Genomic DNA, 25,299 nt, shown 5'->3' with positions numbered 1-25,299 from the left:
AATTTTCAAAAAAATAATTCCTTCTGTAAAACAGTGATTAAGGAATGATTTGTCATTTTTTTACAACCTCAGAGTACCTTTCATCTCTTGCTGAATGTATAAGAGGATTTTTATAATCCATTTCCATGCCTGGTTTGCTACTAATTACTGCTACAAATACAAGCCTTACATTTACAGGGTTTACTAACAGTACTGGGAATATACTTAAACAACCAGCATAGAAAAAAATACTGGTCTTGGACATTAATGGCTTAAGAAACAGTACATGTTTTCTCCTTCTCTCAAAAAACTTTTGTTCCCAAGAGTATGTTCGTAACATAGGAGCAATAACCTGCCTACAGAATGAAGATTTAATTTGGATGGAGTTTGTATTGGCTTGTATTACCAGTGAGAACAGGCATGATTTAATGTATATAATGCACAGTAGAGATAATAATAATTGAGACAGCATGTGGAGTAACTGCATCACTTTAAATAAATACATATTCCTTTAACTGTCTACATACATGATGTTTCTCTTTCTATGTCAGTTTAGCCTAAGTATGTATGAGAAATAGGGTTATCTTCCGGCATGTCAGTAAAGACATAATTTTCTGTCCCTGAATTTGAAAGGAAATATGTCCTGTAAATATTCTGTCTTTATATATATCCTATCCTAAAACCTAAGGGAAGATTAGCAAAAAAAAAAACCCAACAACAAAAAACCACAAAAAAACCACACACAAAACCACCACAACTTTGCTCTGTCTTGATCATTTGCATCTTTTTGTTTGTAATTAACTTCTTTCCAGCATTCTTTTGCTCATCTGTGAAGGAAATAGGAGTTCACACAAATATTACCCTTTATTTTAATGTAGAATTCTGTGAATTTGTCATTGCATGGCTGTGGAACACATTGCAATTGGTGGACACTGTCTCTCTTTTCCAAGCCATACACTTCCAATTCTTAGGCTTTTATGTTTTGTAATGCATATTAAAGCTTAATCTTCTAATACCTGTAGTTACTGTTTTGTACTTACAGAAAAAATGAGAAAAGAGAGTTCTTCTTATTTTCTTCTAGAAGTGGCAGTGAGGAAGTAAATGGTGAAAAAATAATCTTTGCCAGACTCATTATAGAATATCCAAGTGAACCTTATATTTAGTAGAATAAAATCTGAGATAAGTCCATTCTTTCTCTGGGATACAGGTTCTGTAATCTTCATGACAGATTTTCCCTGTTTGTTTCTTTCACATTTCTCTATTTGTGTTTTCTGTCTCTAGCTTCCTACTGTAGTCATGGATAAGAAAAAATACTCCATATGAAATTTCCATCTAATAGGCTAGTTCAACTTGCTGTGCAGCTTTTCACTTTATTGTTGGCAATTTTTCCTGTCATTATGCAGAGAATTAACAAAATGTGCCTTCCTGATTGTTAACATTGAGATTTCCCCAATTCAAGGATTAAATTGTCAACATTAAAGATCTGTTTGCATGGTCCAAAATAAAAGATGTCTTTCCTTATTTGTATTTATTTTCTTTGTAATATGTTCTTCTGATTTCCAGAATTGTTTTTAACTCTAGGTTAGAAATGTTTAACTGTAGGTTATAAATTCTCATAGCAGGTGATGATTTTTGGAGAGTGAACAGCACTGATGCTTACTGCTTTTCTGTGATTTGAGTTGTACAGTTCTTTACCACTGGCTGTAGCTAAGCGACAGCAATCTTCATGTATTAGACAGCATTCTCAGGTGTAAAAGAATGGATCCCATCCCTGGTTCATCCAGGGAAAAAGTATCCTCAGTCGATGTAGTGTGTTCAGCCAAGACTAGATACGTGTTTTCATAACTTATCCTTCCCTTGTGTTTATTTAAAGTCTTCACTTCTGGTACAGTTCCTTTCTTTGTCAGCAGTCATACCTGTTCAGAAATGCTGAAGCAGGCAGCCTTGAAGCTTGTATTGCTGTTCCTACTAAGCATCAGCTCCTGCATGTTCATTTCAATAACATAATTGGATAATGGAATTTAATGGCAAAGCAAAAATCTGAACAGGATCTGAAGTAGATATTAAGGATTGTATCAATATTGAGAAGTGCAGCTATTCCTCAAGTATACTTGTTAAACAAAATAGGAATAACTTGTTGGTCTATATTTATCACACACTTCAATAATACTTGGAAGTTTTTTATCTCTAAAACACAATTTAAGAGATCACTTATATTTAACAACTACATTCAGTATCCAAAATAATATTTCACTGTAGTACTGCAAACTCAGCCGTGTGACATCAGGAGAAGCTGTAAAATGTCCTTTCTTGCACTGAATTGTTTCGGAAAGTTTGAATGCAAAACAGACTTTATGTCTTTCATTTTTCCTCATACTTGCTGACATTTTTAAATAAGGTAAATGAGGATAAGAGTTGAGGAAGATACTGCTCATTTCTCAGGTTGGTGCCTGGAGAGAAAAATAATCTACCTTTCTCCCGTGAAGAACTCCAGGGTTCCTTTTGTTTCTAATTTGAGAAAGGTCTACACATTATTGGACTGTAGTATAACAAACTCCGAAAATCTTTCTAGTTAGTTGTCAGACCAAAAAACTCAAAATATATACCCAAGATAGAGGTGCCTTGCATGAATATGCAATTTGTGATGCCTGCTGACACCTTTAAAATGGAGATTGAAGCAACTTAGAGGAAATTAATAGTAAATCATGTGAAAATCATTTACGATTTTATTTGCATTAGAATAGACTATAAGCAACTGAACATTAGGTCTGAACCGGAAATTAAGTGGGCCAGCCACTTCTTACATGCAGATTTATATAATTGACTGAGGTTATTAGGTACCCTCCTTACATTGGTAAATGCTTTTTGTATGTTAATTGCTCTGTGCCTGTCTCTGTCTATATCCATCCACACCTTCAATGACTTGAACCCCAGGCTGTTCAGAAATAAGTGAAACATTCATGATCCAAAATGTTTACATAATATGGTTTCTGTACTTAAATCACTGACCACAGTATTTATCACCTCTTCATTTGATGTAGAAAGCTGAAGAAAATGCAGAAGGAATGGCATCTGGTCTTGGTCCTGATGGAGAGGTATGAATTTTTAAAAGGTGTTGTTTTTTGCTTCTTATCAGTTTTTGGTTAAAAAAAAAAAACAACTTTCCAGTGGTTATTGTGGAAATGTGTGTCATGGCTGTAACTTTGAAAATAGTTATGATGACACCTCTTCTAGGAGCTGCTGCTTACAGAAATAATAATCACCTAGGTTAACGTTTATGCTAGCCTCTCATTATTCCTAAAATCAAAGACTAAAATGAAAAGTATATCAATTCTATCACTGAGTGTGATGAAGTCTGCCTCTCAGTTCTTTAATGTGCTTACAAAAAATATTTTTCTTTCAGTCTGTATGTAGACAACTTGCTTTCAATTTGAGCTCGTAACACCATATAGTCCATCTTCTCATCTTTATAAAAAATACATTGTTGATATCGCATGTAATTACCTTTCCCTCACAGAGCAGAGAACAGTGTTATGATGGATTAAGACATCTGAAAGTTCTTTCTTCCTCAGAAGCAAATGGAAATTAGTATTTTTTCTGTGTCATTCTTCAGATAATATCATTCATTCAGTAGCACAGCATAATGCTGCCTCATTCAGAGCTCTTCTGTTAGTGCAATTTTTCTATTCCACTTCATTTTTATATAAAGACTTTGGAATTATATTTACTGTTTTACTTTTGCTCTCTTTTTATATTTGGAAGTGATAGTTCTGCTAATGTAGTTAGAGTTATAGCAAAACACTTTAATATATTTGTATTTGCACAAGAAAAATGCATATAACACTCCTGAAACTTCAGTATTAATGGAAATTGCCTAAGTTTTGTGCTCCATCAGTCACTGTATTTAGAACTGTTCAGAATTATTTTTTCTTGCTTATATATATGTATTTGGAAAATATTATAGGGTAGAAACAGTATTATAAGGCAAAAAGTTTTTGAAGTAAAAATATCCATAATTGAACAGAGCAAAGAAGTAACATAAAGAGTGATAGTACTGTTCTGATTTTGTTACAACACAGATAAATAAGAGATTTTGTTCATACAAGTGTTTCATCAGCTTAGTTGAAGAAGTTAGGACAGTAAACCTTTAAAACAGGCCTTTACTTAGAAAATCAACTGAATTGTATGATTCTTGTTTCTCAAATCAAAAAAAGGCCATTAGGTCATAGTATGTTTTTTTTAAAAATGTCTGTTGGTATAAATAACAGGATTAAATGCTTATAAGAATACATACCTTGTGTCTTGATTCACAAAAACCAAGAGCGTATTCTTTTCCATGCTGTTCTTGTTGATTTACTTGGGATACTGGGATATATTTTGTGGATGTTGCATAGAATATGTTACACACAGAAATACCATGCCTCAGTGTTTGCTTAGCAGGAAGTGTGGCATCTAGTAACAAAACTTTACTGTTTGTTCAGAACTAGAATTTGGATAGTGCTGTTAGTTCTTTTAATTATGTAATAGAAGCATGAAGTTCAGTTGCCCTGTGGTGTAAAATGTTGCTTGAATTTTTAGCCCATAGATGAGAGCAGTCAGATGAGTGACCTTCCAGTCAAAGTGACTCACACTGAAACAGGCAAAGTTCTTCTTGGACCTGAAGCACCCAAAGCAAGTCAGCTGGATGCTTGGCTGGAAATGAACCCTGGGTAAGTCGTTATTATACCAAGTAAACTGTTTTTTCTATCTGCATTGATACTTGTCATGTTATACTTCCTTTCTTGTTTACTGATTCTATTCTTTTTTTAATTTATTGTATGTAGGCTGAGTAGATCTATTGAACCTATTACCTCCTCCTTTTAACTGTAATTCACCATCTTTCTGTTGTTTTTGTACAGCTATGAAGTTGCTCCCAGATCAGATAGTGAAGATGAAAGTGGCTCTGAATATGAGGAGGAGGTATGTATCTTTAAAAAGAAATACTGTGATAATACAGTAAAAAACAAGTACTCGCTTCGTATTTCATTTTCCCCTTCTTCCTGATGAAGAGAGGGGAAATGATAGCAGATGTGCAGGTGCTTTAAGACTAATACAAGCAGGAAAATTAAATGATTCTGTTATTCTTGATTTATAGCAGTTGTTCTTTATATACACTGTAAATGCCTAACTGGTATTTGTGGTTAAGAAGAGTAAATATTTCACTCTGATTATTAATAGTAATGAACCAGAGAATTAAGCAGGTTCCTGTTTTAAAATACAACTCAGAAAATGCCGGATTGTGGCTTTGTGCTGAATAAAATTAACATCTTCAAAGTTCATGCATTGAAGTTTTTATAGGCAATAAAATAACATGGTTACTACTTATATATTAAGTTCATTAAAATGTTAGGGATTAAGCCAGGGATTTATGTTCAGGGTAGGCTTATTTGATTCAGGACTTGGATGGTGATTTAAATACTGTTATTACAAAAATTCTAAAAAAGATTCTAATAATTAACTCACACAAAGATCTCAGCCTTTCAGGGTCAGTTTATTACGTACTATGAATAATGAATGGTGATACTTGCATAGCGTTTTCAGACCAGTACTTTCTAAAGGAGAGCAGAAGTGAGGCATAGAGAAGGACCATGTTCAATTCACAGCTGCATTGGTCTGCTGGTAGCAGAACTAGGTGTAGCATTCAGATCTCCTAAATCTAGCAGTGTTTACACTACTGGACCAAAGAACCACTGAAACGATTGGTCTGTATGATGTTATGGTGTGTCTTGGTAGGAGTAATTTCTGGTAGTGTAATTCTACATGTCTGTTAGTATTAAGGTAGGAGAGAAGGGCCTGATACCTGTCAGATTTTAGAATCTCAGATTTTAAGTTGTTTGCTATTGGCTGCAACTTTAGCCAAAAGACAGGTTACTTCAAAAAGAGTAAAAATAACTTGTTTTAAAAAATTAAGAAACTAGAGGCCTAAATCAATAGTACTTGGCAGTTTTTAAAGCCTTAATGATTTATCACACATCGAGAATACAATTTAAAAATAAACATGGTATTGGAATACTCTCCATGAATATGGTAGTCAGAGAAAGCCTTTGTAAAGTTAAATCATTAAAGGGGAAAATTATTTTTATTTCTAAGTATTATGACTTCCTGCTGGTTAATGTATGTCAAAAATTAATCATTTTGTTACACTGCAGTGTGATTTTGTTGCAGAATAGGTGTAAACTGAACCTTATGATTCAGATGTCTGTCATAAAGCACTGACCGATGAAAGCTACCAGTATGACAATGCCATTTAAAGGTATGACTGAGGAACACATTCCACTTCCCAGCACTTCTGTTCTTTTTCTGTATTCTGTAGGATGAGGAAGAAGAATCAAGCAAATTAGAAACAGATGAGAAGATACTCCTGGATCCTAACAGTGAGGAAGTTTCTGAGAAAGATGCAAAGCAAATCATTGAGTGAGTCTTCCTTAAGTGCTGTTTTTTAGGAACTATGATTTCTTACAGTGACATTTCACAAGAGTAGCTTTCTCTAAATTAAAGTGATTTGTTGTATCTGGGATAAATATCTGCAGGAGAAGCAATATGATCATTTAATACTCTTTATAGTCTTTACTGTACTCTGTATAGTCTGTACACTTTATCGTCTTGCACCCTTTGGTGTAGTCACCTCACTCACAGCTGACGACTTGAACTGTTTCTTTAGATGTATCTATGTAAGCCATGGCAGACAATAGTTGTTTGTAGGAATTCACTCAAATTCTTTTTCTGCTTTCCAGGACAGCCAAACAAGATGTGGATGATGAATATAGCATGCAATATAGTGCTAGAGGGTCTCAGTCCTACTACACTGTTGCTCATGCAATCACTGAAAGGGTGGAAAAGCAGTCTTCCCTTCTTATTAATGGCACATTAAAACATTATCAGGTGAGAAATCATTAAAACAATAAAATACCTAAACCTTGGAATTATGCCCAACATTTCAGTGTGGTATTTCAAATGGCAAACTGAAAATTGGTTAAAAAAATACAAAGGCTCTAGTAGGTTACAATTTGGAAATATGGACATAGCAATGACACCCATCACAGATAATGCTACATACATATTGCTTCAATAATACAAACTTTCTCTTCATTGCAGGTGAATAATATTTTGATTTTGGTATCCTTCTCGTTGACTTGTAATTTCATTTTTTACTATTTTTAATTTGTGGTGGATTAACAGTATTTTCCTTCTTCCAATAGTTTAAAGTTTAGAATGTTATTTTTTAATTAAGGTCCTAATATTTTGGGGAAGTGATAAAATTTGAAAATAAGAAAAATATTCTGCTATGGAAGTTGGTGTCACATGTTCTTCACAGACTTTAACTGGGTTTAGTAACTAAGAACTTTGGTATTTTGATATAAGCTAGATTTACGTGTAATTGAAAATGTCCTTGATGCATATTTTCTACACTTCTGCTGTCATACAGCTTTCTAGTTAACTCCCAACAACCTGCATCTTTTCTCTAGTCAGAGCAATGTGTATATATATATATATATCTCAACATAAATAATAATGACACAGACAAGACAGCTTTCCTCTACTCGATTCTGAAGCGACTTTGTACATGGGCCATACAGTGACACTACAGATTCCGGTTAGCTCTGGATGACTTAAAAGTAAATATGAATCAGTCCACATGTATGTAAAGCCAGTATATTGGCATTATTATTTTGGATACTGTCTTGCAGAGAGAACAGATGATTACTTCAGGAGTGTATTGTAGAGTTTTCCCTCTGAACTTTCTCAGGCCACCTAATTTCCTGCTCTCTCCATGCATGAGACACATGGAGATGTGGATATGGATATGAGAAGCAGAAACTTGACATGGTCATCAGTACTGTGATACGCACATGTGGATATCTATCTGACAATGGAATAGTGCTTTCTAGCAATATTCCTTGGAGTGTGAAATTCTGTTATGTAGACACTGCTAAGCTACAGAACTTTGGCTTCCTTGCAGCTTTGGAATTTTATACACAATACATATTTGGACAAAGGTGGCCTGCTCTGGTGTGGAGTTTTAGATGGCAGATACTAAGTGGACTTGTGCTACAAGAGCTTCAGCATAGCAGTGATACAGTTGGCAAGTGTGAGGCTTATGTGTTTGGTGCAGTTTGACAAGTTCGGTTTTGAAAGATTTTAATTGATACAAGCAATTCTCATGAAATACACACAGAAAGTTTTAGAATTTGAGAGTGTTGAAATTGAGGAACCAATACCTACAGTGGTGTTTCTCAGCCTTACTATGAGTGCCTCTGTTGCTTTGTGTGCAGTAGAAAAACCTTTCTACATGAAATCTGACTTCATCTTACAGAGTGTTTTAAGCAGGAATGATGATTTCCATGTAAAGATACACAGGGGTCCCCATGCATATAGTATTACTAAAGGAAGTCCAACTTGTGAGTAGACAGGGACATCAGAACATTAGTTCCATGCTGCTGATTTATTATTAATTCATTTTGTGGGTTTTAAATAACTGAAACTCTTACTCTTTGTTTCAGCTCCAGGGACTGGAATGGATGGTTTCTCTCTATAATAACAATCTGAATGGAATTTTAGCAGATGAAATGGGACTGGGAAAGACAATACAGACTATTGCTCTCATCACTTACCTAATGGAGCACAAAAGACTCAATGGCCCCTATCTCATCATTGTTCCCTTGTCGTAAGTAACAGGTCTCATTCTGGCATTGTTGTTCTAAGCATGGCAGATTGGTTTATTTGGAGCACAGCACATTGGCAAAACCAGAAAGCTGGTAAAACACTTGATGCTAGTAATTTTGGCAAACTGTATTGAACTTACTGCAATTCACGGTTAAGCCAAAAGAGGGGGATGGTTTTTCTTTCCTATTTCATGCATGCACTTCACCTTTCAGCTTTTAACTCCGATATAAAAATCTGCTGCTTAATTCTTTAAGCAGCTGGTGCCTCATCTGCTCTCATGCAAGCATGCTTTAATGAGATTGATCTTTTAATTACTGTGTAGGTAGCCCTGGATATATGTAGCCTTAATTTATAAACACACTTTTGTCAGGTGTGCAGATTATGATTGTTTATTGTGCTGCCTCCCTTTTTGCTTTTCCTTAGCTTTCCATAATGCTGCTTGTTTTATAAATTTATTTTAATACATTTTCCTTTCTTTAAAGGTCAGGTGTGGGTTTTAGTGGCTCGAATGGAAAATATCAGCCATTGTAGAACTCTTATAGGATGTTGAGGATTTTTATGTGTAATTGACTTGATTGATGTTGAGAGGGACCCTGGTAATTTCATTAACTAATTTGTCCACCAATTGTACTGAGCATGAAATTTTTTTCTAGAATTAGGATAAATTTGATTTGTGGTCATCTCTTGATTTCTTTTGAGGTGTCCTGTCTTCTGGCTGTGCTGCAGTAGTAACTGAATGACTATCAGGCATGCCTTACTGTATGAATACAAATTATAAATTCAAAAAGAAACACCTGGGAGAAGGTCTACAAAACAAAAATAGGGGGAGTGTTTTTAATGTTAATTTTCATGTGGGCACAGTAAAAATCTTTCTTTTAAGTACTTCAGTGTTTTTTTTTTAAAGTGAGAGGAGCTGAAAGTTCTTTTTTGTATATATACATTTTAAAAGCTGCCTTTCTCTGCCTTTTCTGCATTGCTAGTATTGCTGCCATCACTGGTCCACTAAGAAGGAAAAAAAGAAAGCAAGCTGAAAAACCTCAAGGTTATTTTGACTGTTGTCTCATGATAGCAGTTAGCTTCACTATAGCAACTTTTTTGTTGGGATGAAACAACAGAAACAGATCCTCACAGTGGCAGTGGTGGCACTACGAGTAGTTCTGCTCAAGTAGAGCACAGTCATTATCAATTTCATTGGGCTGCATTCGAAAAGCTGCAATGACCATTTTTAGATGATAAGTATAGTATAGAAGAACTTAAAAATATATTTTTTTGTCCAGAGATACTCTTCTTATCATTAATATATTCCAAAGTATAAAGGTGCATGTAAAACACTACTTTTATGGGTTTCAAAAAGGGCCCTGAATATAAGCTGAATGAGTGTTTCACACATTTTTCTCTGGTTACTTCCCTCTGAGATGCTTGTATTTTATTGCAGTATATGAAGTGCATTTTTAAAATATGTTGCTATTTATGGGGGTTGATTACATAAAATGTGTTGAAAAGCTGGCAACCACTTGGAAACATTTATAAAGTTTGATCTGCAGATGATGAAACATGTTACTTTTTCTCTATAATCTCTATGATAGGACTTTATCCAATTGGACATACGAATTTGACAAATGGGCTCCTTCTGTGGTGAAGATATCTTACAAGGTTTGATTTGCTTTTTATATGACTGTAGAACTGAAGGAATGAGAAGTAGAGACAGTTTTTCTTCTGTCTTTGCAAACCTTTAAACTATATGCTCATCAGGTTTTGTTATGCGTATCAGGTACTAAGCAATATGAGTTAATCATACTAAGAAGGATGTCATAAACTGTGAAAGACTGTAGAAGTAAGACAACTGTAAATCATTGTACAAAATGCAGAATAAAATCGTTAATTACCACATTTGGAAAGCTTCTGCTGAGAGTTAGGAATCGTAACTACCTAACATTTTATTCCTAGCTAAATACTTTCTTGTGTGGCGACTGAGTATTGCTAAAGCCAAGCAATTTGTACGGAGGCCAGACCACTGGCTTTATATTTCCATGAATTCCATAAGCAGCTTTACAGTCTAGCAGCAATTTAGGGAAAGCACTCTGAGAATGTCTGGAATTATGTCAATGTATTACTCACAGTATGGTAGGATTGCAGGTTCATGTGGTTGCTTATTGTCTGCTCATTCATAAAAACGATGTCTCTTCTTCATCAAAGAATAACAACTCACACACCTCTCTCTTTTAGGGTACACCTGCGATGCGCCGCTCACTTGTTCCTCAGCTTCGAAGTGGAAAATTTAACGTTCTTTTAACTACTTACGAGTACATAATAAAGGACAAACATATCCTTGCTAAGGTAATTTTAAATATTATCTCTTTACAACAAGACCCAGACACCTTCAAATGGTGCATACCACAGAACACCTTTCTGTTTTATAGGGAAATTCTCAGTTGTTTCATCCTTCAATAGAAGTTAACCCTTTAATTTACATTCCTGTTCCTCAGTTTATGATTGAACTACTCAGTCACAGCTCTTCCTTATGTAAACACTAGGATTTTCCTTAATGTGGTCAGGGGACTAATTCCTTTGTGCAGTTCTGTCATTCTGTCTGTACTATATACCTGCCTGTCCTTGGAAGAACATGTCTGTTTTCACCTCTGTGTAATATTCAGCCTAATCTGTATCAGTGACTTTGAACTTTTTCTGTTATTTCTGTCCTGGATCTCACACTTATTAGGGCCCTTCCAGCTACATAGTCACTTTTCCCTACATGGCTAAATAGTTTCCTATTTCATTAATTTGGTGTCTAGACTAAAGAGTCTACAGAACACTGCAGTTCTGAGGGGCTCACTGTCTCTCTACAGCTGGATATCAAATATAATGAATTTAAAAAAACTGTACTGTAAGACATGTCCATGTGCAAACAAAGCATAGGTATTTTGCTATACTGAGAAACCATATTGGTCCTCCTGTGGTTTTTTTGTTCATTTTCACTTCTTCTATTACATACTGCATTTGCTGCATTTTACTTGTTTGTCCTCTCTAATAAAAAGGCAGTGCATTTTCTTAGCATCATTCTGAATGCTTAGAAATAGCTTGAGACTACATAATGTACCTTTTCCTTTATTTTTTGCACTCTTTCTGAAAGATAGGAAGGATAGCACTATGCCACTCATCCTGTCCTGGGAGAAGGAAATAGGTAGCATCTGTAAAAGTACAAATGCAGGTTTTCCTAGTCATATGGTCAGTGTGGCACTTGTGTTGAGTGTCCATGTTGTAGTACAGGTGGTAGCAGAGAGCTAGAACAACAGCTTTCAACACCTGCTGTGACCGCATTTAAGATTTCGTATTAAAAAATAGAAACTTTAGTTGAAAATTCACTAACTGAGATGATTTTAATTATGCTGCTTTCTTCTCAAGTAAAAACATAGGACCAGCTGAAGCAAAATAAAATTCAGGGTTGCTGTTGTTTTTGAGCATACTTTATCTGAAAATATTTTTGGTCTCCCATCAAGGTTATTGTTGCAGACAGATTTATTTGCAGTTTATGTGGTTTCTTTCTTCCACTGTGAACCATATTCTGACCTTGAGAGCCAGTCATTCTAATCTCTTTCCCAGAAATGGAAGGAAACGGCTGTTAGCTGTTTCAGTTCCAGTCAGAATTCAACATCAGATTGAGCATACCTAGTGTTTGTCTCTATGTTTGTTGCCAGCAAGGACACTGATAGTTGCTTGATGTTTAATTTGGCTTTCCTCAAGGTTGAGACTGATGGGTGTGTCAGGCTTTAAGTAGTTTTGTTCTATACTTGTTAGGAGGAACTTGACAAAATCTGGCCTGTTCTAACTTTGCCAACTTTTTCTTTCAGATTCGGTGGAAGTACATGATAGTAGATGAGGGCCATAGAATGAAGAACCATCACTGCAAGCTGACTCAGGTCTTGAATACTCACTATGTGGCCCCTCGGCGAATTCTGCTGACTGGGACTCCTTTGCAGAACAAATTGCCTGAACTTTGGGCTCTTCTCAATTTCCTTCTTCCAACCATTTTCAAGAGCTGCAGCACCTTTGAACAGTGGTTCAATGCTCCATTTGCCATGACTGGAGAAAGGGTACTGTGGCAGTGTTTTTTTTTTATATATCTGAAACAAACCACTTTGATAAAAGCAGAAGAGAACCTACACAGAAGGGATTAGTGTTTGAACCCGCACTGGTACTTGGGGATTTAACAGAACTAAAAGACCCCTTTTTTATAATTTCAATGTTTAAAGTGTACTTTTTGACTCTGAGTCAGTTTAGTTGTAAGATGCAAATAATTATTGCAGATTCTTAACTTTCCATGTGAGAGAAGACATTACTAAATATATTTGAACTTCCTTGTAGTGACTTTTATAAACTTCTCCAGGTGGACTTAAATGAGGAAGAAACTATTCTGATCATCCGTCGTCTCCATAAAGTGCTTCGGCCCTTCTTGCTGAGAAGACTGAAGAAGGAGGTTGAGTCTCAGCTGCCAGAAAAGGTATGCAATGAGAGGAGTTTTGGAAGGAGATTGATTAATATTCTGTCTTAAGCATTAGCTAATGTCCCATTTTCAGATTTATTTTGCAGAAGAGGACTTCTTTAGTGTTTGTTTATACTTCTTCAGAGAGAGCTGGCCACTGAGGAAGCCTGATTACCTGAAGTGTCTGAATTCTCAGGATTCCTCACCAATCTTAAATGCCTTTGTTGTAGCCACTGTGAGATAGGCAACTTCTTTGCATTAGAGTCTGGTTTGAATTTATAAGTCAGCCATACACTGAGGATAAAATTCTGTCCTGTACCATCCTCATTACACTGTGTTGAAGTTAGTTCACTGAAATTTCCAAAGGACTACTGCACTTTATAAAGCTGGCACAATTTGGTCCTCTATTATCATTCCAGGGGTTGTGTGAAGTGTCTTGTTGAAATTGCACCAATATTTTAAACTAGTGGCATTTTAATTCAGAACATAAAATTATTTTCTGGTTTCAAAGGTAAAGGTTTTATTTCTGGGTAACCCATCTTGTCCCACTATGTCCTCCTCTGTAATTCTACATCCCTCTTCCCAAATTAGCAACAGCAACTAAAATTTGAAAAAAGTAACTTTGAAGGTGTGATAAGGAAATGTTGGTTTTAAGGTAAACTGGATTAAAACCATACCAAACTGAACTATTTGTAAAATGTGTTATGAACCGACTAGCTAAATGAATGAAGAGCTCTGTGCAGATGCTTAGAGACAATACAAAGTAAGGCATTTTGAAATTATTTTTCGTCTTTATAATCATGTCAGCACTACTACTGTTGCAGATTTCTCTTCCTTCAAATGGCAAATTCTCAGTGCCCTCAGAAGCATTTATTTGAGAATAAAATATGCTTGTATTTGAAAATAATACTGAAATCAAGCCACTGTATTTGATAAATCAAATAATAGGCATTGCAGAGGGAAAATTTTCAAGTTGCATACGCATACACACTCATACTCAGAACACCATGTTTCTTTTTGTTGCCATTATCTTGAAAAAAGGAGTTTATCTAGCCATGAGGATTGAACTTGGGGACTGAAGCCCGCTAATCAGGTTCATTTGCTCTTGCAAATATTGGTGAAGAAGCCATTGAAGAAAGTCACTTCTCTTCATGAAGTTAATACTCCTGTCTTTCTGAGAAGAAAATAACTTGTTAATTTTCTTCTGGTTTATTTATTCAACATTAGGAATATATGCATTGTCTTTTTTTCACACCTTGAAAGGTTTCTAGCTACTAGGATGGTTATGTTACAGTTTTTATTTGACATAATTTACTAAAATCATAGTGATTATAATCTGGACAATGGGCAATAGAAAAAAATACATAAAATTGGTGTGTGAAGTCTTTTTGTTACTGTTTTAAAATCTGTTATGCAGTTAAAAACTAAATGTAGTTTTACGAAGCTGAACAAGTCAGGCTGAATGTAGGAGTCATACAGTACTGTATTAATTCCCTGTGTTTTAATGGATGTTGACAAAATGGTCTATTTCTGTGACAGCCTAGATAAACATGCCTGTTAAACTCTGTGAGGGATTCTTAATTGCTAGATATACAGTGATGATATTTTCTAATGCTTTGGTTGGTATTTTTATAATACTTAACAGACTCAATAAATGGCATTGGTTATTAAACATAAAATACTTCTTCAGTTGCAAGTTAAAATTAATTTTAAATTATTTTTTAGATTTTAAAACTTAAAGAGTGAGAAATAAAGTATGTTTGGTAATCCTGCAGTTGCATCCTTAGGATCCAACTGTCTCACTGCAGCTGTGACTCATGGATAGTCTTTTGAGGTACTCATTTCTGTGCTTGCAGTTGGATTGCTGGTCATTGGAATTTTATGTGGTGTTTTGGTACAGGTAAGGTGTTATGGTGCAGATACAAGATTAGTAGCAGGTTTTTTTTGATTAGTTCTAGAATGGCAAGAACCTGCAGTTAGATCCTTCTAACATTATTATGTCAGCATGTTTATGATTTTTGGGGTTTTTTTTATACCAGGTGGAATATGTGATCAAATGTGACATGTCAGCTCTTCAAAAGATCCTGTACCGTCACATGCAAGCCAAGGGAATCCTCCTCACAGATGGTTCTGAAAAAGACAAGAAGGTACAAAAGAAAGACTAAAATATGAAGGAAATCATATATTATGAGTAAACCTGTTAACAATATGATTTCTGTTTTATAAAATTAATGTGTAGACTCTTACTGCAGGTATCTCTCATTGGAAGAGAAATTTCAGGCATGCCTTTCAGTTACAAGACTGTAGCTATTCACAGGCAGAAGATACTGCTTATATTCAATATAGTTGTGGTGCCTTTCTGCAAACAGGCCCTGTTTGAGAGAAAACTGCATTTCCCCTGGCTGAGCTTAGTTCAATAATATATCTGAATAACTGTGATTGTGGCAGTGGTGGCTACAGAAGGTCATTTATCTTGTCTTTCAGAGCTATTAGTTAAGTCTTGTTTCAGTCAGCTAGGATTGTATACTTGCATTCATCCTTACAACATCTGTTGGTGACAAAACTCTTAAAGAGATCAATAACATTCAAAGTCATGTCTCAGGTTTAGACTTTGTATTAGTAAATGCTGATTATGCTGTCATGGGGTTGATCCAGTCAATACAGAGTAAAGAAATTGCCATTCATCAACTTTTCACATGATAACAAATTTGAAATATTGCAGTAAAAGTGAAATACTTTCAACAGACACTGCAGAATATCTAGAATGTAACAGTTTCAGTTTGCACCCTCTTGTGTGTATATTGCTGATGCAGTGCACATACAGTCTTTCCATAATCCTTTTTCATATTGCATTGGTACTATAGGTGGTTTTTCTATTCAGTATCTTACCTTACCTTTCTAGTTTGTTGCAGTCAAATTGTTTTCTTTACTGATGCTTAATTAAACTCCAGAAAAAGGGTTCTTTTTCACTGAATACTGAAATGCATCTTCATAGCCTGAACACTTTTTAGACATTAATTCATGTTCCTCAGTTGTATTTTTAATGCAGTTTTGCAATTTGATGTCTTTGTATTTATCCTAAAAATTTTGTTTTGTATCACAGTTTTCTACTTCCTTTTCTGGTCTCCTTCTTTCATCTGCTCAGATGCTTTTGTGCATTTTGTCCTACCTCTTTCTCTAACCAATCAACCAGTCAAAATTGCCTTTTCTGTCTTCTGAACACTTCCCTTGCTTCCTCTCTCCCCAAGGAGCTAAAACTTTTCTGTTTGTGCACCCTCTCTTAACTAGTTTTTATCTTTAAATGTCAAATTAAGCTCTGTTATCACTGCTACCTATTGTCAGCAGAGGGAAGTGGTTATTAAGACCGCTTGGCTTCCATGATCAAACAACCATTGTGTTAGGAAAAAATCTTGTCTTTCTGCAGCTCTGGCTGGACCCAGCTGAGATAAGAGACAACTCTCTCAGATGGAAAGCTCTAGGAAATTATTTTTATAACAAATATGAACTGCTTTTTTTGGGAAAATCTGGGACAGTCTTGGAAAGTGCAAAACAAGGTTTGAAATACATGAAGTGCCCACTTCAAATGGATAATCTGTTCTCTAGCTAAAAGATTTCAGTGTACTTCCCAGAAAAGACTGGAGTAATGCTAATATATATTATATTTTCTGTATTTTCCCCTAGTTTACAGCTCAAAATTGGTAAATTGTTTTGGCTGAGATTTTTAAAATAAATCTGAATTAGTTGTATAGTAAGCTTGGAATATTGATGCCACTCCGATTACATTTTAATAAAATGGCAACAAAACAAAATGGCATTTGAAAGCAACATGTTTTGGCCAATGTCAATGTGATAAAACGTTCTCAAACTTACACTGACCAGCTGCAGTTGGTTTTAAACCATACAGTTTGATCTGGCACACCTGACTTATCTGATGAGTGTCTTGGTTCTACGAGATTAACTGTAGTTTGTTTTTGATAATATACTTCCTTAAATAATTAGATTACTCACTAATTTGGTAAGCTTTAACATTTTAGTACCTGTGGCCTGATGTTTTACTTGGCCTGGAATGAGAAACGCATATATTGAGTTAACAGACTGGAGATGTTGCTGTGGAATTGAAAAGAATCCAGCTAGAATTGCTTCCTGTTGTAGGCTTCAGACACACCGGAGTTTGTATAGTTTCATAATAATAGTATAAATAATCAGGACAGTAGATTCACCAAGAGTACTGTGGGTAGAAATGTAGTGCACTTCATGGATTACTTACAGGTCTTCTTTTTTTCATGACAGAGCATCCTTATGGCAAATAAATTTATATAGCAAGACAACTGTACAATAGTTTTTTTATTTTTGTTATTTTGGTTTCGCCTGGTTTGTTTTTTTCTTATTGGGGAGTATTGTTTTGTTTTGTTTTGGGTTTTTTTATTAGTGATGTAGTGCTTGGGTTTGGGATAAAAATATTTTAAAATTATATTCATAAGCTAAGAAGTAAATCATTTGGTCTGCATTGTTTGTACCCATAGGGAAAAGGCGGAGCAAAAACTCTTATGAACACTATCATGCAATTGCGAAAAATATGCAATCACCCCTACATGTTCCAGCACATTGAGGTAAGACTGATAGGTTTGATTTTTAGAGTTGTTTTTATTCAGATGGCTAGGATAATAGAAAACTGCTGCTAAAGCTTATGTGTGTGGAAGGGGACTTCTCTGTCTACATAATTTATACTGGAAAGGACAGATTTGAAAAAAAACAAGTGTCACTTTTTAATTGATAATCCAAAGTCTATTTTTGAGGTATTCAGTTTTATGGAGCAGTGTCTTTAAAAAGTGAAGGGTTTTTTTTATTAATTCAAGACAACTCAGAGCAACTTGGTATTCACATACACCGGATTTATTATGTATAGACACTGGTTCAAAATGTCATGTGTAGAATCTTGGTAGTTAGTGGACTGCTAATTTTCTACAGTGTAAACTACAATTGTTTTATTCCATCCATCTTGTTTTTTTCAGTAAAAATGCACTATTTATGTAACATCTCTCAATAGGACCTATGGATATGAATATATCTGAAAAGATAGAAAGTGTCTTAGATATCTGGAATATAGCCAAATTTATGAAAATACAATAATTACCTATTGTGATTCAAGATGATGATGATCATGAGGAGTAGTAGTAGTAGTAGTGGTATTGTAGTTTTCACTCTTTGTGATCTTGCATGCTGAATAATTAAATGGAGTATTTTGCAGATGGATCTTCTACAGATGGATTAGTGTAAATTAATTAGTATTCTAGTATTTGTAACCTGGTAGAAGGTATGCTACAGAAGTAACTTCTGCAAATCATGAATTTTAAACACCAGCACAGGAAAACATCAAGCAGAGCACTATTGCCACAAGGTGGTTTCCAGGAGTATGAACATCATTGAACTCAAACCACAATACTCATGTATTTAATTTGATTTCTATAAGAATGCATTGTTTTTGGTTTCTGTGTAGTTTGTAATATGTTTATTGCTTATAACTTTGCAGGAGTCCTTCGCTGAACACCTGGGCTACTCAAATGGTGTCATTAACGGGTAACTCTGTTTTTCCTGCCATAGTCCATTGTGTTGTATTGGAACTAATGATCACATTCTTTTTCTGGAAGCTACATGTTAGGAAACTCAAGCATTTTATACAGAGGCAGAAGAAGTACAGGGTACATATGTAAAACAAAACCATACAAAGGCAGAGAAAATACAGACCACATATGTAAAGCAAAATCTAGTAGTATTAGAGGTATTATAAGATCTTTTCATTACTATCCATCTCTTTCAGGATAGCAGACGAAAAAGTCTTGTGTCTTCCTTTCCTCTTATTTTGAAATAATATACCATCTGAAATTAATTGGGATGACTCTTCAAAGACATCTGTTAGGATTTTCTTCTTTCTTGTTACTTTTGCCTTATACTTTTCCTTCTTTACTATCTCTTTTCCAAATTAAAGTAACATTTCTTCCATTATCTGAAATGAAGAAGATTTGCTTTATTTTTCTTGACATTCTGTGCAACTGTCAAGTTAATGAATGCTTTCTAAACAAAAAGTGTGTAACATCCACCTAACTTTCTTCCTGTTTAGGTGTTAATGATAATTTTTTTTTTTTAAATACCAGACTGTTTGTGTCCTTAGCTAGTATACCAGAATACTTGTCTCCTAAACAGTTTAGTCTTTGGCTGATTTCAGATGTATGCATATCAGAAGACTGTGTATCTTCTGGATTTTGTGCCATTGCTAATGATAAATGGTGTTTTGAAAGTACAGACTCAAGGTTAGATAAAAGTTGCATGAAGTTTATTTCAATAAAGTATCACTGTGGTACTGATTTAGACATTCTGTTTACTTCTGTTCATTTTCTGGGTTATGGGTTGCATTTCAGGGCTAGAAGTTGGTTTTGCAATTCTTTGCATAGAAGACAAAAGAACAGCTAATCAAAGCTATACACTGTTCAGGATGACTAAGGTTGTATGGCTAAAGAGTATATCTTATATCCTATATCAGACTCCTGACACTATCTCCATATATTAATTCCGTTTGCAGTATTTCACTTCCATGTGCATAATAGTTGAGTGGAAAGGGGGTTGTTTCCAACAAATGCCTGATGAATACAATTTGTAACTGTAGTTGCAATTGAAAGTTGTTTTAAATGCCAGCTGAAAGCAAAATAGCAGATGAATGTCTTAGCTTATAGAATGCTTATCTAGCTGAGAAATAACATTTATTTTAATAAATAAGGAAAATGAATTGTTGAAAGCAGTTTTTGTAATTGAAGAAAAATCAGGAAAACAGGACTTCACGTGTTTATTTTAATCAACATGTACAATTTTAAAGAAAGATAAGTACTTTTAGTCTTGTTTAGATTAAGTGAATTAGTCTTTTTGTTATACTCTGACATGATAATGACTACAGACTTTTAAATGTGGGCTTATTCTGGCATTTACTGTGCTGCTTCTCTCCAACAGAGCTGAACTTTATCGGGCCTCAGGGAAGTTTGAGCTACTTGATCGTATTCTACCAAAGTTACGAGCTACTAACCATCGTGTGCTTCTTTTCTGTCAAATGACATCACTCATGACCATTATGGAAGACTACTTTGCATTTCGCAATTTCCTTTACCTGCGTCTCGATGGTAAGCTAAATGGAGAAAAAGAATAAGTAGTAAGATAAGGTAGTATCCTTCATGCGTTTGGGCTTGGGTTCTCCTCCTAGTGTTTTCATAACAGTGCTGTGACTATACAAAAGTGAAAACAGGTTCAAAATAATATTTCATAATCATGCAAGTGTATTTACCATGAAATTATGCCAGTAGACCCTTCAATGGCAGTTTACTAGAATTTCCTGTATTCTTGCAGACAAGGTACAGAGAAAGACATACTTTTGCTTCTATTGGTAGAAGTAATTTTCTCTGTCTCTTTCATTGTTTTATCTATTTAACCTGCAGACCATTTGGTCAGTGGATTATTTTGACAAACATTCGAGTCTATTCCAGGAATGCAGATTATGTGGAAATTTGCTGCTTAGAGGCTCGTCTCTTTTCCACACAGGGTTTAAAATCCAGGGTCCCAATCAGTCTTCACTGATATCTAAGTTGCCTGAAAATATTCTCATGATAAGAGATGATAAAGCCAGTGTTAGGCCTATATTCCAATGGAATAAATTCATTTTTATCTGTTTAAAATTCAACCACTATCCTTCACAGAATAGCTGAATTTCAGTTTGATGCCAGAATATCACAGGAAGATCAAAAGCCTGAATTTCTTCACGTATAGATATGTTTTATTACTTCGAACGAAAAGGTGGTTTAGAAACATTTTAGATAGTAATACCTTTATTCTGTTCAGTGTCTCTGTTGCATGTTCAATATCTTTGTGATGATCTGGATGAAAGGATTGAATGTACTCTCAGTAGATTCACAGACAACACCAAGCTGTGTGGGAGTGTTGATCTGCTGGAGGGCAGGCAGGCTCTGCAGAGGGATCTGGACAGGCTGGATCATGGGCCAAGGCCGTGCTGTGAGGTTCAACAAGGCCCAGAGCTGGGTCCTGCCCTTGGGTCACAACAGCCCCAGGCAGTGCCACAGGCTGGGGCAGAGTGGCTGGAAAGCTGCCCAGAGGAAAAGGCCCTGGGGGTGCTGGTGACAGCAGCTGAACAGGAGCCAGCAGTGCCCAGGTGGCCAAGGAGGCCAATGGCATCCTGGCCTGTGCCAGCAATAGTGTGGCCAGCAGGAGCAGGGCAGGGATTGTCCCCCTGTACTCAGGGCTGGGGAGGCTGCACCTCAAATCCTGTCATTTCTGAGCCCCTCAGTTTAGGAAGGAAAGAGGTGCTGGAGCGTGTCCAGAGAAGGGCAGCAGTGCTGGGGAAGTGTCGTGTCTGGAGCTCGAGCCCTATGAGGAGCAGCTGAGGGAGCTGGAATTGTTTAGCCTGGAGAAAAGGAGGCTCGGGGGTGACCTGATCCCTCTCTACAACTGCCTTAAAGGAGGGTGCAGCCAGGTGGGGGTTGGGCTCTTTTCCTCAGCAGCTAGTGACAGGGCAAGAGGACAGAGTTCTAAACTGCATCAGGGGAGGTTCAGGTGGGACACTAGGAGGCAATTTCTTCACAGAAGGAGTGTTGGGCATTGGAATGTCCTCAGGAACCTGGGGAAGTCATGGTTCCTGGAGGTGCTTAAGGAAAGATTGGATGTAGCACTTAGTGCCATGGTCAGCTTGATAAGGTGGTATTTGACCAAAGGTTGGACTTGATGATCTCAGAGTTCTTTTCCATTCCATTTGATTCTCTAATTGACTCCCACCATTTTATGAAAGAAGAATTAAAAATAGTTTATCCCACCTGAGTTTTAAACCTGTTTGAAAGAAGTTTCCATTTTGGTCTTCTTCCATGTTGATGCTCTCTGCCTCATACTGAGCTTCTTTAATAGTGACCATCTTTACTTACTGTTTTATCTCACACATAATACTAAAGTATTACATAGGACAAACAGCATTTATCAGAATACTTTTTTTAGCAGAGAAGCAATGATTTAAGATAAATACAGAGAACAGTATAAGTGAGACTTGAAATTTCTTCTGAATATTTTTAACAGTGTTTTAAATTGACTCTTAGCTTCTTTCCTTATTCAGAAGAAAAAGTAGTACCAAGAAATATTCTCATCCTTTACAAATATTAATGGATATGAAGTCAAACCAGTATTATCCTTGAATGTAAAATGGGGTTATGAAATGGACACACAAATGAGCTATATTACCATATAGCTCTGCCATAGAATATGCCAAAATCATCTGAAGAACACATTAGCATGCTAGCAAAGCCCTCTTTGCACCTCTGGCCTGCATGTGTTTTAATATTTCTAGTCAAGAAAGATTAATCACATTACATTTTAAATGTTTTAGATTACTTGACATCATGTATTTTTAAATTAATTCTTTTTCATGCCAGAATGTTTATGGCAGGACACAGTACGGTAAATACACCTCATTGTCTTTTTCAGGTAGTTCATTAAATTAGATGAACTCTTTTTCTTCTTTTTCAGTTTCATAATGACAGATACCTTTCATATTGGGATGCAGTCTATCCAGGTTCTGTCCAGCTTACATGGCGTGTTTCCAGCAAAATCCATGTGCTTATTATGGGGTTCACTGTGTCACCAATGGGCCAGCAGTTTGGCTGTGTGATTGTGGTGGCTACAGGTGGGATGGAGTTAATTTTCCTCCTAGTGACCCATGTAATGCTGTGCTTTGCATTTTTGGTTCAGCAGGGTTTGTAACACCACCAGTGGTGTCACCCCAGTGTTTGGCTAAGCAGCCTTTGCAGTGTCAAGGCTTTTTCTCCAGACACCTCTCACACCACCCCCAAGGCGAGTAGGCTGCATTGGACTGGGACCCAGATGAGACAGCTGACCCAGGCTGACCAAAGGGTTGTGAACAGCAATAAAACCTGAGGGAAAAGAAGAAGACGCAGGGATATAGCTTGTTATAGCATTTGTCTTCCCAATTAGTCATTACAGGTGCTGAGTTCCTGCTTCCCAGGAAGCGGCTGGACATCTGGTTGCTGCTGGGACGTAAAATAAATTTCTTGCCTTGTCATTGCATACACACCTTTCACTTTCATTAAACTGCTTTCATCTCAGCACAGGAGCTTTTCTGTCTTGTTTCCTCCCCATGTACTGCTGAGTTGGGGAGGGAGCAGGGTGTATCTGGAGGCCAGCTGGGGAGCAACCCACTGTAGTAATAAAAAAAATAAATTAATAATTTCGTCTTCTATACATATATCACCCTCAAGATAGGACATTTTAAGAATTTGAAGTCTTTTGGTATTAACTATTACTCCAAAGGCAAATAGTGACGTTTTGATAAATCTCTATATAAGTAGCTTTTAAAAATATTTAATGCTGCTGTAGCCAGGAGGCATTAATCAAAACTAGAGCGCTCTTCTGTTTGTATATAGTAGCTTCAGTTTAAATTTATGTGAGTTATAAAAAGGTATAACATGTTAGCCAACACTTTAAGATCTACTTTAGAAATGTTAAAACAAATGCATTTAAAGAGGCCTTTAGCAGTTCATGTCTCAGTTGTTATAGGCAGTTGACACAAACATTCATGGCCAGCATTATGGAAAATGTGACAGAGATGTCAAAAAGCAGTATACTAAAGTAACCCTTTCACATGTACTTTTGGCACCAGGCTTTGTATTTATATTACTTCAATTCACCTCTTTATTATATGATATTTTTGATTTCTTTTTCAGGCACAACAAAATCAGAGGATCGAGCTGCTCTGTTAAAGAAGTTCAATGAACCTGGGTCACAATACTTTATCTTCTTGCTGAGTACAAGGGCTGGAGGGCTAGGCTTAAATCTCCAGGCTGCTGACACCGTTATAATCTTTGACAGTGACTGGAATCCTCATCAGGTTATTTTTATTTTCTTATCTACATGAAACGTATAAAGAATCCCTGATGTTACTGGAGTTCCTTCTTTAAATAGATGACATATCCTGGGATGAAAGGAAAAAAATCAAGTGAGAGATACAATGCTGCTTTGAGAGGAATTAGTGAGGCAAACTACCACAATCAGGAAATGTTTTGGTTTGAATTGGTGAGCTAATTCTGCTCCTGCATATATGTTTATATGAGTCTTGGGGTATCCTCAGTACTAGGAGTGTTACAAACCTGCTTCCTATGCATAACTGCACTCATTCTTTAACCCTTAGGATATAATAACCAGCTCCCTAGCCTTTGGTAGTTTGCAGTACTTTAGGGAAGGCTATGCTGAATACTACCTGTCTCATGAAATTAGGTGACCATGTGAGTACAGTAGTCTTGGCCTGAAGCACTGAACTTATTCCGTGGTGGTTAGTAGCAAGTACAGATTATCAGAAAAAGAGGATATTACACTATTTTGACTTATTTTAAAAAGCCAGAAGAGGTAGCTGAATTATGCCTTTGCCACATTCTTTTTTTCTTACTTGTAAGGAAGTTCAATATCCTTGGAAGTAGATAGTTATGTGTGTGTTTTCAGCTATTGTGCAAATGTCTGCAAATCACATAATACCCAATGGTCACATGTAAAAGTAAGGGAAGCAAGACTAAGAAGAGTTTTAACATCTGTGTTCACTCTCTGTTTAATTGCTCTCTGTGTTCTTTGCCTAATAGGACTTGCAGGCCCAGGACAGAGCTCACCGAATTGGTCAGCAGAATGAAGTTAGAGTCCTGCGGCTGTGCACTGTGAACAGTGTGGAAGAGAAGATACTTGCTGCGGCCAAGTATAAGCTGAATGTAGATCAAAAAGTTATTCAGGCAGGAATGTTTGATCAGAAATCTTCAAGCCATGAAAGGAGAGCATTCCTACAAGCTATACTGGAGCATGAAGAAGAAAATGAGGTAAGGTAGTTAGAAATAATTACTCAGGAGGTGCTGACTCTTCTTTTATTCATCATTTACAAAGATAGTCATAACTCTTGAAGTAAAAAAATTCATTATAATTTCTTACCATCCATTTGGAGAAATAACTTAATTTTTATCTTTTTTTATGGTCACAGTAATAGGTTGTAATGTGCTGAATATGATGTAATGGTTATGGTTAAATCTTAGTGTAGAATTAGTTAT

At 36.0% G+C, this 25,299-nt stretch overlaps 1 protein-coding gene across 3 annotated transcripts in view; it reads left to right on the top strand.

Annotated features, from left to right (window-relative positions):
* Positions 1 to 25,299, top strand: part of SMARCA2 (SWI/SNF related BAF chromatin remodeling complex subunit ATPase 2) — a 119,178-nt gene that overhangs the window by 46,232 nt on the left and 47,647 nt on the right. For all 3 annotated transcript variants that reach the window (XM_005522703.3, XM_014252268.2, XM_014252267.2), the window contains 16 exons: positions 3,021 to 3,074; positions 4,558 to 4,688; positions 4,878 to 4,938; positions 6,332 to 6,432; positions 6,753 to 6,900; positions 8,520 to 8,683; positions 10,269 to 10,335; positions 10,909 to 11,019; positions 12,531 to 12,773; positions 13,067 to 13,180; positions 15,202 to 15,309; positions 17,686 to 17,772; positions 18,693 to 18,739; positions 20,162 to 20,328; positions 23,941 to 24,104; positions 24,847 to 25,074. In XM_005522703.3, the coding sequence (XP_005522760.1) occupies positions 3,021 to 3,074; positions 4,558 to 4,688; positions 4,878 to 4,938; positions 6,332 to 6,432; positions 6,753 to 6,900; positions 8,520 to 8,683; positions 10,269 to 10,335; positions 10,909 to 11,019; positions 12,531 to 12,773; positions 13,067 to 13,180; positions 15,202 to 15,309; positions 17,686 to 17,772; positions 18,693 to 18,739; positions 20,162 to 20,328; positions 23,941 to 24,104; positions 24,847 to 25,074 (1,995 nt within the window). The remainder of the gene's footprint in view (positions 1 to 3,020; positions 3,075 to 4,557; positions 4,689 to 4,877; positions 4,939 to 6,331; positions 6,433 to 6,752; positions 6,901 to 8,519; positions 8,684 to 10,268; positions 10,336 to 10,908; positions 11,020 to 12,530; positions 12,774 to 13,066; positions 13,181 to 15,201; positions 15,310 to 17,685; positions 17,773 to 18,692; positions 18,740 to 20,161; positions 20,329 to 23,940; positions 24,105 to 24,846; positions 25,075 to 25,299) is intronic.

Source organism: Pseudopodoces humilis, chromosome 4 (genome assembly GCF_049639895.1).
Source record: "Pseudopodoces humilis isolate 2021_Gansu_Grassland_sample_001 chromosome 4, ASM4963989v1, whole genome shotgun sequence".
Classification (NCBI taxonomy): Eukaryota; Metazoa; Chordata; class Aves; order Passeriformes; family Paridae; genus Pseudopodoces; species Pseudopodoces humilis.
This window is presented reverse-complemented; position numbering and strand designations above follow the sequence as displayed.